Here is a 15,902-nt window from a genome sequence, read left to right as displayed (position 1 = left end):
GAGGCACTTTCCTTATATCCAGCTAACTTCCTCATTTGCCCCCATGGCCATGTATTGATGGCTGAGTTTACAGTGAGGGGTGTTTGTGTCACTAGGAGGACTAAGAACTGTAGTGAAGTGATCGCCATAAAGAACATGAGGCTCAGAAGTGGAGGAAAGAGGGTGAGGACCGCTTGGGGGCAGCTGCAGGCACAGGGCCATCGTGAAAAACATGGAAAATCACATTGCAGCAGATTTAAAGGAGCAGGGAAGAGTCCCTTCTTCACTCTAAGACTATCAAAACAATCAGTAAACAGTGTGCAGTGTGGAGTGACGGACTGTCAGACAATGCACCTTGGCAATGATTTGCATTGAGAACGGCCGTGGCCGTAAGTAAGGTGAGGATAATGGGTATAATGTGTAAATGAGACAAGTATGTAGAATTTGTTTCACCTGCAAAGATGTAGATCATCAGTTTCCAAAATTTTGGGTTCTCAGGAACCCTTTACAAAATTATTGACAACTCTAAAGTGCTTTAATTTATCTAAGTTACATCTACCAATATGTATCTCAGGAGAAATTAGAACTGAGAAATGTTTAAAACACAAGAAATGCAAGCCTGCAGTCTCATAGCCGTCAGAACAGCCCACATCATGTGGCCTCTGGAAAACTCCACTATATACTCTTGAGACAATAAGGCCCAAGGGCAAACAGCATCTCAGTATTGTTGTAAAATAGTCTGACCTCGTGGGCCCTCCTGCAAGCCTCCTAAACGCCCTTTTTCATAATAATCAAAATCAGAGTTCATTTTGGAGGTTTGTTAGGGGAGAGGGAAGGTAAAAGAGCAGTAACATCTACAGATGAGGCGGGGACGTTGCGGGAAGTCGGGCAGTTTTAAGAGAGGGCGCTTCCAGCTGGAGACCTGGGCACTGGATCTGTCCTGAGATCACCCACTGAGACACTGAGCTACGGGGCAAGTTTTAACAGTGCTGTGCGTCAGTTTCTCAGCACGTGCTCAGTCATGACCTCCTTTCAGTATAAAAACAATAGCTCTATCATTATGAAAAAGGCTTAGAATTACAGGTGCTGATAATGAATTAGGTCACGATATATGTACAGACTTTTTGTTGAAGAATAACATATATTCAGAAAGGTGCACACAAGACTAGAAGCACCCAGATCAAGAGAGAGACCGTTACAAAGTCCCTCTCTGACCCCTGGGAGCCACTACCCACCCTCCAGGGAAACTGCCGTTCTGGCTTCTACTAGCACAGGTTACTTTTGCTGTTTTGGGTCTTTGCACGCAAGATACATTCTTTACGTCTGGCCTCCTTCACTCCACGTTATTTTGTGAGACCCCACCATATCGTTGAATGTAGTTAGAGACTCTCCATTCTCACAAGACTCCACTGTGTGGAAATGTCACATTAATGTATCCATCCTACTGTTGAGGTCTTTGGGTCCTGCAGAGCCTCGAGCCATAGAGAAGACCAGAGATTTGCTCTTCTCCAGGAAGAGGGATCCACAGATGAAATTCACCATCTCCTTTCTACTCTCAAATGATCTGATCAAAGGAATTTCTGTTTTCCTCCCATGCCAGGATTGGAGTTGATCTACAACTTAAGCACTGAGTTAGAGAAAGAAGAGTTTAGGCGGCTGATAGCCCGCTTAGTGGGCTGTCTTCCTAATTCCAAAGGAAACAGACCAGGTTTTTGATGGTGACTATTTTTCAAAAGAGGCAGCATGACCTGGGTTTTTTGGAGGGACTATATCCTGCACCCAAAGGGTGCTAAACAATTTTATGGTGACCTATGAACAGAGTAGGTGGTGAGTGGGAAGGGAGACAGCACCCAAACAGGATACCAAAAAGGGGGGGCACCTGAAATTACCACTTTAGATATAAAACAATGTTTACGTACAGATTAACACAATCTCTTACTCACACATCCCACCGTGACATTGATCCAGAGCCCTCACCTATGGCCACATGTCATCTTTTCCACTCTTAGTAGATCACAGATGTTTGCTTTGAAGTGGAAGAAGAAGAAAAAAAAAAAGAAAGAAAGAAAAGAACCAGAGCTGCCCTAAAAGGAATGAGGAAGTGAGAGCGCTCCAGCGTCTGGCTGGCTGTGTCCGTGTGACAGCCCGTGATGTTCTTTCCGGTCTCGGTAATATTCTGAATTTCCACCTGCCCGCCCCCTCTCCCTTATAACACAGAACACGTGAAGCTAGAGCGGTTCAGTCTTCTGTCTAACGGTGAATTCGTCGGAGCAGAGTGTCATGCTGTTTCTCGCATTTTCCACAGTTCCCAGGAGGTAAAAGATCTCTGGCTGGAGGCCCTCCGAGGGTAAGTACCATAAATTAACATGACGAGAAAGTAAGCTTTCTAGCGGGACACTGGGCTTTAAGATCACATCCAACAGAAAACAGCTGTACCGTGGAACATGCAATAGATAGTGTTATAAAGAACAAACTCGGAGAGCTTTGCTTTAACGTGAAGCCTGCACTTTGGGAGTATAGGAATTCTGTAAATGTTATCTTTGTTTTATGTCTCCTGTAAGCAGCATCCTAGGAATAAGTTCTTTCCTTTTCGGGTTAGATGGGAAAATCCATGCAAAGCACTTAATACAGACAGTACCCTGATACATAGTGAGCTGTCCAAAAAATGTTAGTTGTAATTCAAATTGTTTTCAAATTATCTCCTGACAGGAATATAATAAATGAATAACAAAGTTTGGCATAAGGAAGATATGAGACTTAAAACATTTAGCAATGTGTGCTTTGTGGTGCTGCTCTTAATAGCATAAGCTATTTGGTAATATGTAACTGACTTTAAATGAAAACTTTTCTACCTCATAGTTTCAAACTGTGTGTTTTGTCAGAGTGGCACTGAAATTGGCCAGTGCGTTATGTGTCTCCCTCCTAACGCTTTCCCATATGATTTCTCGTAGACAGAGCCAAGGCCACACGGGAGCAAAATTCATCACCAGACAGTCAGCCCCAACTCTGATGAAGTTGACCAGCAGCTGCAATGCTGTAGGTGCCCTCCCGATATTTAGAAATTCATGCTTTCTCAAGGCAGGAGTCAAAGATGTTTACCCAATGTATTTTTTTCTCTTTTAGTCAAAAACACTAAATGCCACTAATATGGAGACATTAATTGAATGTCACTCAGAGGTAAGAAAGCAATTTTTAAATCTTTTTATCTGCACTGTGAGAAGATGGAACACTTTGTTTTAATTGACTATCGCTTGTTGAGTTATCAGATTAGAAAATTAATATAATAAATGTATAAATTAAGCACTAATATTGTTGAGATCCTATATGATAAGCCAGACTGTAATATTGTTTCTAGAAGCTAGAATAAATTAATAGACTCTATGGACTAATCTTTAATATGAATAAAATGTTGAAGGTGTATTTTGTGGGGAAGACTGGGCGGATTTCTTCAATCATTACTTTTAACTAAGATAAATAATATTTCTAGGGTGATATCAAGGAACATCCTCTGTTGGCATCATGTCAGAGTGAAGACAGCCTTTGCCACCTAATTGGTGAGTTTTGAAAGCATACTGATCTTATATGTAAATGCTAACAGCAAATGCTCTTGGTTTGCAAAACCACAGTGCTTTACTAGGAATCTTTTCTAGAATTGTTCTTTTAAAGACCGCAGAGCATTAACACTTACATGGCAGGAAGGCTCCAGCTCACTGGAGAGCGAGTGCTCTGATAGAAAAACTCCTCCCCAAGCCAACGCCCCAGCAATCCGGAGGGGGTCTTCCTGGGGTTACAGACCTCCTAGCCATTTACGTCTTGACAATTAAAGTGTGCATGTGTGTGAAAAATACACAGTGCCTTTTCCATTTTCTTCCTTCTCTAATGGAGAAAATGATTCTAAGAGCCCATGAAGCAATTGTTGCTAATCGCAAATTCCAAAGAACCCACCGTTCACTCTTCATTTTTTCCACAAGTCATTGCATTATCATGTCACACTGACCCAGTTCTCCTGAACTATAAGAACAATCCAGTTCTCTGTCCCTCCTCTTCCACTTTCACTATAAGATGTATAGAAACATGTGGCAATGCATTTAGAAAATACAGCTTTTTATAACTAGAGAAAGAAGGAAACTTGTGAGATGTTCTACCCATTGCACACACGTCTTCAGGATTCTGCAAGGATAGGATATCTTGGTACAGTTTTACTGACAATTTTCCAGTTGCTGGGTCTAGTTTCAAACCTTCCCGCAGGAATTTGTGGCTGCCCTGCCCGGGAAAACCCTGCCAGTGGCTGCAGACAGGCTGAAGGTGTAGCTCCCTCTAGTGGCGCGTGCTAGCGTGGCCACAGAGGTTTAAGGGCCCGCCCAGAGCAGAGCCTTCAAAATGGTCTTGAGCAAGTCACTTCCTCTCCCTGTGTAAGTTTCATTTTCTTCACTAATCAAAGGAGGAAATCAAAATACTCTATTTCACATGAGAAATGTTCACTGTGGCTATTTAGGTTAAGATGGTTGTTTATGACCTGTTTAGCTGGGTTTTGTTAATTTTCTGTAGCAAACAGCTGGTGAAGAGTAAAAACAGGAAAGGTGGAGACTTTGAGGAACCCTGGTGTTGATGCTGAGGGGCTGGTTGCCCTGGTAACAATGTGGTTGTTTTTCGGGTCAGTTTGTCTAGATTAAGATTCACACCCTTTGCTTCCTCAGTTTTTCAAAATTATTTCCCCCACTCAGCAAACCATAGAGGACAGTATCTGTTGTCTTATCCGGACCTTCTGTGCAGTCAGTATTTTAACCTCATTTCTCTTTGCCTTGTTTTCTCGGCTGTAGAAATTAAGAAGAGAAAGAAGGTGCTGTCCTGGCTCTTTCTCATGAGAAGGCTTTCCTCTTCGTCAGACTTTCCTGGGGCTTCGGAGCCAGAGTTGAAGGCGTCGCTATTTGACCAGCCCCTGTCAGCCATCTGCAGCAACAACGACACGCTCCCCAGACCCATCCAGGTGGGCGCACGGTTACTCGTGGCCCCACCTCCGCCAGCCGGGAAAACCCTTGGGAAATCTGAATGTCACTCTCATGCCAGACTTGTTGGGGCCGTTCTTGAGTTTTTTCCACTTTGGGACATGGTGTTTCCACTTACGAGTGCAGTGGGGAGAACACCTGGCTACTTACATTCTGGAAAGCAGTTGTATTTGCCTGTGAGCTCAGGGTGATGGGCCCTCCATCCTTCTGACTTCATAGAGTTAGGAATGCTGAAAATGTGTAGCTTCTGAAAAGTCAACAGACAGAGACTTACAGAGTTTCTGATCAGAGATCCAATGTTTATATGCCATGACTTGAAAGGGAGGCCTGAAATAGTTCTAGAATGTGCAAATTCGAGTTTTCACAATTTACCTCCTCTTAGACGAATGGCAGGGTAGAGGAAGACAGTTGACAGCAACTGGACTGAAAGGGGAAACTGGCGTTAATAGCCTCTTGTTAAGACTGTCTTAGTATCCTGGAGAACTCACTGTTATGAAGAGGACTGTACTGTATGACAGTAAAGTCAGCCACGGTCACGCCCGCCGTCTTAATTCCCCTTGTCCTACCTAAGCATAGATTTCTCCTGTATTAGTAGCAGCAAAGTGTGTCTTCAAACCAAGGGTAACCATCTCCTGTTTCTGCTCCCCTTCCCTTCAGGATATCCTCACTATTCTGTGCCTTAAAGGCCCTTCCACTGAAGGGATATTCAGGAAAGCAGCCAACGAGAAAGCCCGCAAGGAGCTCAAGGAGGAGCTCAACTCTGGAGGCGCGGTGGACCTCAAAAGCCTCCCTGTGCACCTCCTGGCCGTGGTCTTCAAGGTGAGTTCCCGGCGTTGGTGCCAGATAACCTGCTGACGGGCTCTGACACACCAGCTCTCAGGAAGTAAGAGGTGGGCTCTTCGCCCTGCAAAGCAAAGGAAGCTGACCTTGGACTTAAATTTTTTTAGTTAAGCCCTTTATTATTTATTTATTTACATCAGCATCTCTGTTTCTGTGACCCCGGATTCCAACAGAAAGTGATGCATTAAATTTCCTCCAAATTGTGATAAGAAAAGGCACTTGGACCGTCCCATGGCCTAGTCCATTCCCCTTAATCTGGTGGCCCCTTGGCTGATGGCCTTACTGGGCCTGTAGTTAGGAAGTTGCTGAGAGACAAGCAGGTGAGAGAGATTCCCCTGACTAAGTGAATGCAGGAAGGAAGCGGTCGCAGCCTGCGGGAGGATGAGCAGAGTCCCTGAGATGCAACAGACAAGGTGAAAGTTAAGGTGGCAGCACGTTATGTAACACGAACCATCCCTGTCCATCCTCCAGGACTTCCTCAGAAGTATCCCGCTGAAGCTTCTGTCCTGTGACCTGTTTGAGGAGTGGATGGGCGCCCTGGAGAAGCAGAGTGAGGAGGACAGGATTGAGGCCCTGAAGCAGTAAGTTCACGGTCCCCTTCCTTTGATTCTTCACATAACTGTCAGAGTGTTGTACCAATACTGCAGTGTGTAGGGAAGTAGAAGAAATGTCCATCTACTCCCAGAGGGAAAATCAAGAGGTACCCTGGAAGTTTCTAGAAAGTACTTTTAGCCAAACGAAAGGAAGCACCTCTTCAAAAGGCAGAAAGCAAACTTCGGTGCTCACAAACTCCAAGAGGTGGGGGAGTCAAAAAATATGTCATAGGTAAAGCCTCAAAGCAGGCTAACCAGCCAGGTGTGGGAATCTGGGGTGTCCTTAACCTGTACACGCTGGTGTCACGCCAAGCAACGGTTCTCCCATAAAACATCCCTAAAAGCATAACAAACAATCTAGGATCGACTGTTCATTAAATTCCATGGCATTTCATACTCCTCTAATTAACGAAGATGAAAACAATATAAAAACAAATTCCAATGAGAGCAAAACATAATTACATACGGAAATGAAAGCATGCCGTGTTAGTGACTAGAGAATCTTAAACACCTAACTTTAAAATTTCAGCACTTTTGCCAAATCCTGTGATAGTCTGTGTATTATGATCGTCTCACGCTGCTAAGGATTTTCAAAGAAATATATGTTGAACTGAAGACATTAGAGTGTCTGTCCCCAAACTGAAAATCTGAAGATTATCACAATAAGTTTCTACTTAAAGACACAAAAGCTCTTTCATAACGATAACTTCTTATGAGAAATGAATGGTTCTTATGTAAGAGCCATCATTTCATTTTTTAAAAATGTGAGGCTTTACAAGCCTAATTTATTAGTAGTGGTACCAGTGTTGCCGTGTAAGTGCCCCTTGACCATGGTTTTGAACCTGCTCGTACAGCCAATTTATTTTCCATCAGGTTTTCTCAAAATGGTGTAGAAAATGTGTCATTTTCGTTTGATGAGCACAATTCATAAAAATTCATACATCTAAGTGGTAGAGCACATGCTTAGCATGCACGAGGTCCTGGGTTCAATCCCCAGCACCTCCGTTAAAACAAAAAAAGCAAATGATTGTGTTCTTAAAAAATCAGTCTTGCAGTGTTAGAAGCAGAGACATTCTCCATGGCTAAATGATCATTCAACAGGATAATTTTCAAAATGTATTAAACTATGGAGGTTATCGCAGGAGTTAATTCTTTATAATCTAAGATCTATATAAATAATAAAGGACTATGTTACTGGCATCCTCATCATAAAGACCATTTTCTGCGGGCTTGAAGGTTTTGTGGTTAACTTGTTCGTTCCCTGTCAGTGGCCACTGGAAGTGTCTGAATGAACATTTTGCAACATTTCTTGTGAAAATGCACCTTCCTCATTTTGAAGGAAGTCTGGGTTAGGCAGAAACTTTCAACTTGCTACACTGAAGCCGAGCAGGCCAGGAGCTTCCTCTAACACGAGCCTCCCCCGAATCCCGTTCCAGGGTTGCAGCGAAGCTCCCGCGGCCCAACCTCCTGCTGCTCAAGCACCTGGTCTCTGTGCTCCACCTGATCAGCAGGAACTCTGAGGTCAACAGGATGGATGCCAGCAACCTGGCCATCTGCATCGGACCCAACATGCTGACCCCAGACAACGACCAGCACCTGTCGTTCGAAGCCCGGAGAGACGTGAACAATAAGGTTGGCTCCTGGCTAGTTCTGAGAAATTCCCAATGTCTGGTCTCATTATCTGTTTGCAAAAGCCAAGCAGTAAAACACCTCTGACTTTCTCACACGCACTCAAGACCACCATGGAAGTGCACAATGCGAGTGCTTTCGTCATGGTTCTCTCTTGGATGCCTGCATTTGACGAAACTGAATAAAATGAGGCCTTTGTCCTCTGTCCTCCCAGACAGAGGACAAGTGCTGCCCGTCTCACGTGACTGTTCCCCCGGGTGCAAAGGCCCGTGCGTTTTTTTTTTTCTGTTTCTTGCATCACACTCTGTCAGTCCAATACCAATTTGGGAAACTTCTTACTGAAATGAAAATGTTAGTTACTTTAACGTAATAGATATTTTTTAATTCTCGAATTAAAAATGCACATCTCAAAAAGAATTTTAATATAGATGATTGTTGCTGATTTTCTGGATGCTCTTTTCAGACACATAAAGATCTCTTATGCTCACTTGGCACCTCCCTAATGACCCCCACTATGCCCCCATTCTTAACCAACCCCCCACTTCTAAAAAAAAAAGATCTCTTTAAGCTGACGACCTGTTAATTTTTCTTCACAGGTTAAGATGCTGGTGGAATTTCTCATCGATAACTGCTTGGAAATATTTGGGGAGACCATTCCAGCACATTCCAGCACTGCTTCTGATGATTCCCTGGAACACACTGACGGTTCAGGTACAGAGTGTGCTGTGGATTGATTTTGACGGTGGGGTCAAGTTCATGCCCGTCTACCAGTCCACGCCAGTAGTGGAAGGCATCTCTGGTATCTGAAGCAGAAATTACCTTCACAAATCACCAAGTCAGGGTAGACTCCAGTCTGGAGGGAAGCTCTTAAACATGGAAACTTTTCTCTCAAATTTTCCTGCAATATCACCTCAGGCTGCAGATCCCTGTTCAGCCTCAGCCAGGAACTTACCCTTCCTTCTGTAAAATCATGAGAACTGATGATTTTACTAAGTAACCTTAAGCTAGAGGGTTGGGATGAGAAACTTCTGCTTCCACACGATGGAATATGGGTCCATTAAAATAGGGGCGGACTCAATTAAATAGCCATCGAAAGGACCAGTCTTAACATTTCAGATCAGTCCGTTTTCAGTGAAATACTGCTTTCTCGCTTTTCTCTCCCTCTCTCCTTTCATTTTCCAACTTCTCTTCTCCGCCTCAGAATGCTAACTGTGGAAACAAAAGTTTAACGTGGCCAGTGTCTTTCACAGCAAGCCTCAAAGCAGCATCGCCTAATCACCCAGCGCCTCACTTGACACCAGCAGGGTGGACTGTACTAAAACTTATTTCTAAAAGTAACGGAACAAAAACTCAGCTGTCCCTTTACTTCCCCAGACATGTCAACCCTGCTGAACGACTCGGCCTACGACAGCAACGATCCCGACCCCGACATGGACTCCTCCCCCGGCAGGCGGCCCCAGGGGCCCTCGGACCCGGCTGCCGGCCTGGAGCCCAGAGGCCAGCAGCACACCTGGGAGCCCATTGCCAGCACGGTGGCCAGACTGAAGGGCTCCCTCAGTCAGGTGGACCGGAGGTACTCGGACCCCAGCATGGCATCCATCCCCAAGCACCTCGAGGGCTGGAAAACAAACCAAAAATTAACGCGAAGTGAGGATGACTTCACCCTGGCCCGGGCAGCCTCCTGTTTTGCAAGCGAGGAAGCTGAGGACCCATTTTCTGAGGAGGTGTTTCCTGCAGCTCAAGGCAAAAACCAGAGGCCCCAGGACCTGAGGGTGCAGGACTCGACTCAGGTTTTGGGGTTACCGCATAGACCGGCGCCCCAGGCCGCCTCCAGTGGCTCTCTGGACACTTCCCCCGACGGCTCGCCCGTGACTTCTCCTTCCAGTCCCAAAAGAAACTTCTTCTTCACCAGACACCAGTCTTTCACAAAGGCTGAGAAAAGTAAGCCCAGCAGAGAAATCAAAAAGCACTCCATGTCGTTCTCCTTTGCCTCTCACAGAAGAGTGCTGACCAAAACCCCCAGCTCTGAGGCTGTGAGAGCCAAGGCCATCACCAGGGACCAAGCAAATAGAGGGTTGAAAAAAGAAAGCCAGCTCGCTGGCCGAATTGTCCAGGAGAACGCCTCTGAAGTCCACGGCCAAACAGCTGGAGAGTTTCACTCGGGGTCCTGCGCCCTCTCGGTGGAGTACGTGTTCCCTCAGAGGAGCCCGGGAAGCCCACCCTCCTACGAGGAGGCCATGCGGCACCAGGCCTTGGAGCTTGCGGCCGTCGGGGCCCAGACGGTGGGCAGCATGAGGGCCAGGATGCTCAGCCTGGACTCAGGCTTGCCACCTCCTCTCCCTTCCCACCGTGGAGGGGATGCAAGAAACACGTGCAGTCAAGAGCCACTGGGCGGGCACCGACGGTGGCCCAGGACTGGGAGCTGGACGGAGAGCGGGACTGTCTGTGCTTCTATAGAAACGAGAGGACAGGTGACTGTCCCCGGGAGGCCAGAGCTGCAGCGGCCGAGAACTGTGTTGGAGCCTCGCCAGCAGGGCGAGCAGGACTCCCTGCTCCGACGGTGTTATCACCCCGTCTTTGAGGCCGAGCAGCTCCGATACGCTAAAGAATCCTACGTTTAGGCTGGTGGGCCTGACGCCAGGACACAGCTCCCGGCATCTCTGAGTGCGTGACTGTGTCATGTGAACCGCTTTTGGACTCTGTTTTCCAAAAAGTCATGAATAAGCTCCTTTAGAAAGTTGGGTAGAGGCCTCCTGAGAGAGGATAGCACACAACCACACGGTGCCCTCAGGCAGCGTCTGCGCGCACCTGCATGTGTGTGACGTGTAGCAGACGTAGAAAACACAGCCTAAACATGGCATTGGGTGCAAAGCTCTACATAAATATATGTATATATTTGTTGGTAAACTTTCGGTCAACTGCATTGCTGTCCTCCGCTTCCTGGGGCATTTTTCTATTGGTTAGTGTTTAAAAATAATGTTTTCTTTTCTTATGTTGCCCCAAATAACATGCCAATTTTCATATTTTCCACAAACTCCATTTAGGGGGAAATGTTTAAGTCTCTGTTAGAAGTTTACTCTCATAAGCAGCCTTGTAATAACTAATCACCACAGTCAGAAAGAAACAGATGACCAGGAATAGAGTTCAGTGTTTGGAGTTATCAAAGGCATTACAAACTCCAGGAAAAGAAAAGGCTGTTGTTAAAATGTATGAAAAAGACTTCAATGTGATCTTTAGTCATCTAATTTTAGATTTGGGTAGGTTAGTGAAAATGCATTACATTGTGCATTATTAACTGATTTCTAGCACTTTGAGTTTCTCTGTCTTCAGTGACATCGGCTCCAATGGTGTGGAGGCAGTGACTTTATATGCATTGAAAGTCGTATATAAAACTTCCATATAATCTCACTACAATAAATTGCCTTCCTTATATCGAAGTGAAAATGTTCCTTCTTTACTGACATGTTGCCTCCTCTCCCTCAGTTCATAGAATCCCATCAAGGAAATCATTCACACACTGATTCATCCAGCAAGCATTTCTTGAACATATATTCATTATTCTGGACTAACAGGCATAGCGAGATGGAGACTTGTGATCGGGAAGAAGAGACAATCCCTGTTGTCCAGAAATTCACACCACCATAAAGATGGACCCTCTTCAAGCCAATTTTTGGGCAAATGATCACTCAGAGACCAGAAAATTTGGTATGCAAATATAATATTTCCTGGTTTTTAGTGAATTTAAGTTTTCGGTACTTTTAAAAACCTTTTTATGATTAGTTTGCTTGATTATTAGCAAACGTAGTAGAAATATGTCATATATTAGAATTTTAATGCTCAATGATTAAGATATTTATCCAGTGTCTTGGATATACTGGACTTAAGTTTTCCTTACTTTATCAAGTTCTTTCATAAAACACTGCATGTTTTTGTGGTGAAGTATTTTCGTGGTGGGAAGCTACCAGACAGCGAAGACCGATTCTCTTCAGAGGTGGTCTATTAGTAATGTGGTATAAAGCTTAAAACCTTGTAACCCAGATTGCTCATGGCAGCATTTTCAGACCCAATAATATCACTAAAATACTTTAATAAGAACCACGGATAATCCATAAATTTCAAGGGGCAGACACCCTCCACCCCTCTGATAACTTAAGAAAAACAATTCTTTTCCAGAGTTGGGTACCAATAGTAAAAGTTGCAGATTTTTAGCACCTATCAGTGCTAAGCATCGTGCTCAGTATTTCAGGATTGAAAGAAAAAAATCCTCATGTCTTTAGTAACTTCTTATTGAGAATCAGAGAGTTCTCATCAAAAAGTGACTAAGATCATAAGCTAGGAAGCCTCCAATCTATTCCACGTTACCACTGACCTGACCTCCATGTGACCCAACTCAGATCACGAAAACCCTACCCCAAGCTTCCTTATTTTACCAAAGTAGGAGTGAGACTGAAAGTCTTCTCTTACACGTAAATAGTACAGTTTGTTGACAAACGTTTATGAGTTTCTTGCAGTCAAGCAAATGCCATTATCGCTACTGCCTTTGAACAGTGGAGGAAAAGGCAGGGCAATGATTTCAGACACTGCACGGCACAGTATTCCCACTTCTAACCACGTGGTCCGCCAGCCTTTTAAAATAGGCTCACCCAACCTGGTTCCCAAGTCGGCTAGTGCTGCCATAACAAAGTATCACAAATGAGTAGCAACAGAAATGTTCCATCTCATAGTTCTAGAGCCTAGAACTGAAATCAAGGTGGTGGCAGAGGGCACAAGCTTGCAGTGAGATCTGGGCAATATTAAAAATGATACTATGGACAAGGATGCTCACACAGAGTTCTGTTCTCCACGGACCTCTTAAGAGCCACACGGTCACAAATTGGACAGTCACCGTGGGCCTGACAGTCCAATGCAAGGTGTATGGTAAAACCAGGTTGGAAGTCAAGGCATAGGCAGGGGCTTCAACCTAAAATCCAAGTCTGATCCCCAGCTTCCAAGCCGTTGGGCACCCCCAGCAGCCATGCATTACCCTGGCCGGCCTAGGTTCGGAGGGATCCTGATCCTCTTACCAAGGAAAGAGGCAGGGGAGCACATACAGTTAAGTGCCTATTGGTGAATGTCCAGCATTCACTGTCCTGGAATCTGACTGAACAGACTGGAATTTCTCCCTCTTGGGGAAGGTACAAGATTTTCTCTCCTCCTACAAAGAGGGGGAGGGGTGGGTTTCTGAAAGCCATTGCCAGCATCCCGCGCGGTACACTGATTACCTGCAATCATGCACTGTACCCACCTCCACCTCAGCCCCACCCAGGACTTGGTCCAGAACCTGTGGATGTTAACCAACCTGGGTGCTCGCCCTGGAGCTGAACAAAACCACAATCCCTTTGGAGCTCAAACTCAGCAAATATAATGCCTGTGTTACCCTGGGGTCCCAGAGCACTGAAGTGGCGGCCATGGCTTGTAAACTAATAAAACAGATGATGGTTAATGGCCACGGATCTTCCAAGGGCCCTGCATGAGAACATCTGAAGGGTGAGCAGCACTGTTTATCCTAACACACTATTAAAATAATAAATTCTAACTGAATTTCCCTGATTGGGATCTCAGTGGAAGGACCGCCAGCACATGCTTTCCTCCTAAAGGGTCAAGTGGATGGAAACCCACATCAGATGGGATCTCACATATTTTGAGTTTCTCTTTTAATTGAATTGTGTAAGATCTTAACTCTTTATCTACAAAGGGAGAATTACTGAGGAATCAGAGTATAAACATTTTGTTAGAGACAAAAGTTAATCACTTTTTGGCAATATTTTAAATGTGAACTGATGGCCCTGTGTCTTGTCCACTCCAGAGTACAAATCAAATGTGAATGAGGAACCACCAGTGGGGTGAAGTGGGACACTCCTCCTACCATAGGCTACAAAGAGGGCGCATGGTGAGACCAGCACGCCTGCAGAATGCAACAGCTCACCGGAAAAAGGAAACACAGAATGATAACATCCCTGTAGGAAAAGAAAGCTAATGTGTCGGTACAAGAAAGAGGGTGCGATCCACATCCACAGGGCCTGAGGCCACACCCCAGATGTGCTACCGTGGACCAGGTGCCATGCTGTCTAAGCATCAGCTTCTCCACCTGTAAATAGAGGATAATCATAACACGGCATCAGTCGTGGAATGCATGTAAGAAAAACTCCAGGAAACAGAGAGCAGGGACGTGCGCTCTCTCTCTGTTAAAGGAACAGGTGGCAGCCCAGGGCTGGCATGGTAGCTCCCAGACCCCCTCGGCCCCAGTTCCTTCACACCCGAGGCCACTTCGTGGGCATGTGACCTGTGCAGTCACATAGGGCTCCATGCTTCGAAGTCATAAAACATGTCAAGTTTTCCTAAGTTAATTTATAAACTTAAGGTGTTCACAATAAAAGAACCAAGAGGAGGTTTTCGAAGTTTTTTTTTTTTTTTTTTTTGGTTGTTGCTGTTACTTATTGGAACTAAACAAACTGAATCTGAAAGTCATATTTCAAAAAGCAGTAAACTAATAGGAAAGGGAAGTGTAGAACAGAGGAGCAGTGAAGAAGGCGAGCCCTCTGATTTTATACCATGCTCTGTATAGGAATAGGTGGGTCCCAGAGCAGGACTAGACAGCAAACCAACAGAACAGAATAGAAAGCCCAAAAGCAGAGGCGAATGCATACGGGGCCTTAGTGTATGAAGGTGGCATTTCACCGCAGTGGGGAATCTAAAGATAATTCAATATATGGCATCGGTTATAAATGAGTGGCCATCTGGTGGGGGGGAAAGGTAGAACCATATCTCACAATCTATGCCAGGATAAATTCTAGATGGATCCAAGATTTAAATGTGGAAAGTAAAAGAATGCTACTGTATAGCACAGAGAACTAAATTCAATAGCTTGTAGTAACCTATGATGAAAAAGAATATGAAAAAAAATGTGTATAACTGAATCACTATGCTGTACACCAGAAACCAACACATTGTAAATCAACTATACTTGAATTAAAAAAAAAAAAAAAAGCATCTGTATGAAAAAAACACCACAAACAAAATCAAAAGACAAATGACAAACTTGGGAAAGTATTTGCATCTTACATAACAGAAAGGGCTAATTTCCGTAATATATACAGTACCTGTAAATAGATAAAGAAAAGAGGAACCCAATTTAAAATGTGCAAACGATGTGGTCAGCCAATACATAGGAAAACAAGTGGCCTTTAAATTTTTGAAAAGATGTTCAAACTCACTCATTTTTTAAAGGCAAACTAAAACTACACCAAGACACTATTTCTCCCATCAGATAGGCAAAAATCTAAAACTTTAATAACAGCGTGTTGGTGAGGCTGTGGAGAAACTAGTGATTCATTCATTTTTTGAAAGTGGAAAGTGATATGACCCTGGAGGACAGTTTGGCAATACCTATTAAAATTATAAATGCATAAGTCATTTTTCTAACCAATCCTCTTTCTAGGAATGTACTTTACAAATAAGTTCTCAGGCACACAAAATTATATGTGAATGAGGATATCTGCTTTAGCCTTGCTTATAATGACACAAATGTGTATGGTTAGAGAATAATTAAATTATGATTAATTAAATTATGGTGCATCCATTCAGCTATAAAAATTCCTGTGCAGCTATAAAAAAGAAATGAGAAAGCTTTTCAGCTATTGACACAGAAAGATCTCCAAGATACACCAAGTGGAAAAAAAGCTACATGTAACAGGTCACTGTGTGTAGTACGCTATAATTTATCTTGGAAAAAAAAAGAAATGCATAATAGTGGTTTAACATGTTTCGGGTGGGGATCAGAACTGAGATGATGGGGCCAAGAATAAATAGAAGACAT

General features: G+C 44.2%; 1 protein-coding gene across 3 annotated transcripts; it reads left to right on the top strand.

Moving 5' to 3' along the window:
* Window positions 1-1,989: 1,989 nt before the first annotated feature.
* TAGAP (T cell activation RhoGTPase activating protein) lies at window positions 1,990-14,979 on the top strand. Of its 3 annotated transcripts, XR_004322095.1 has the most exons (12): window positions 1,990-2,326; window positions 2,931-3,015; window positions 3,103-3,156; window positions 3,467-3,533; window positions 4,800-4,966; window positions 5,643-5,804; window positions 6,297-6,406; window positions 7,855-8,050; window positions 8,644-8,758; window positions 9,422-10,711; window positions 11,531-11,752; window positions 13,893-14,979. XR_004322095.1 is itself a non-coding variant. In XM_032485274.1 (11 exons), the coding sequence occupies exons 2-10, from the start codon at window positions 2,989-2,991 to the stop codon at window positions 10,666-10,668; spliced, it is 2,145 nt and encodes a 714-aa protein (XP_032341165.1). In that variant the 5' UTR covers window positions 1,990-2,326; window positions 2,931-2,988; the 3' UTR covers window positions 10,669-10,711; window positions 11,531-11,813. The 3 variants fall into 3 exon arrangements, 2 of the variants coding, with proteins under 2 accessions (XP_032341165.1, XP_006179068.1); XM_032485274.1 differs by lacking the exon at window positions 13,893-14,979 and having other exon boundaries at window positions 11,531-11,813; XM_006179006.3 differs by lacking the exons at window positions 11,531-11,752; window positions 13,893-14,979 and having other exon boundaries at window positions 9,422-11,484.
* The last annotated feature ends 923 nt before the right edge of the window (window positions 14,980-15,902 follow it).

Source organism: Camelus ferus, chromosome 8 (assembly GCF_009834535.1).
Source record: "Camelus ferus isolate YT-003-E chromosome 8, BCGSAC_Cfer_1.0, whole genome shotgun sequence".
NCBI classification, from domain to species: domain Eukaryota; kingdom Metazoa; phylum Chordata; class Mammalia; order Artiodactyla; family Camelidae; genus Camelus; species Camelus ferus.
This window is presented reverse-complemented; position numbering and strand designations above follow the sequence as displayed.

Bases quoted from the DNA above. Each gene is read 5' to 3' on its own strand.
- TAGAP (XM_032485274.1), top strand. From the start codon at position 2,989: ATGAAGTTGACCAGCAGCTGCAATGCT. The intron at 4,967-5,642 runs GTGGGCGCACGG...CCTTCCCTTCAG, and splicing joins CGCTCCCCAGACCCATCCAG to GATATCCTCACTATTCTGTG. The intron at 8,759-9,421 runs GTACAGAGTGTG...TTACTTCCCCAG, and splicing joins GGAACACACTGACGGTTCAG to ACATGTCAACCCTGCTGAAC.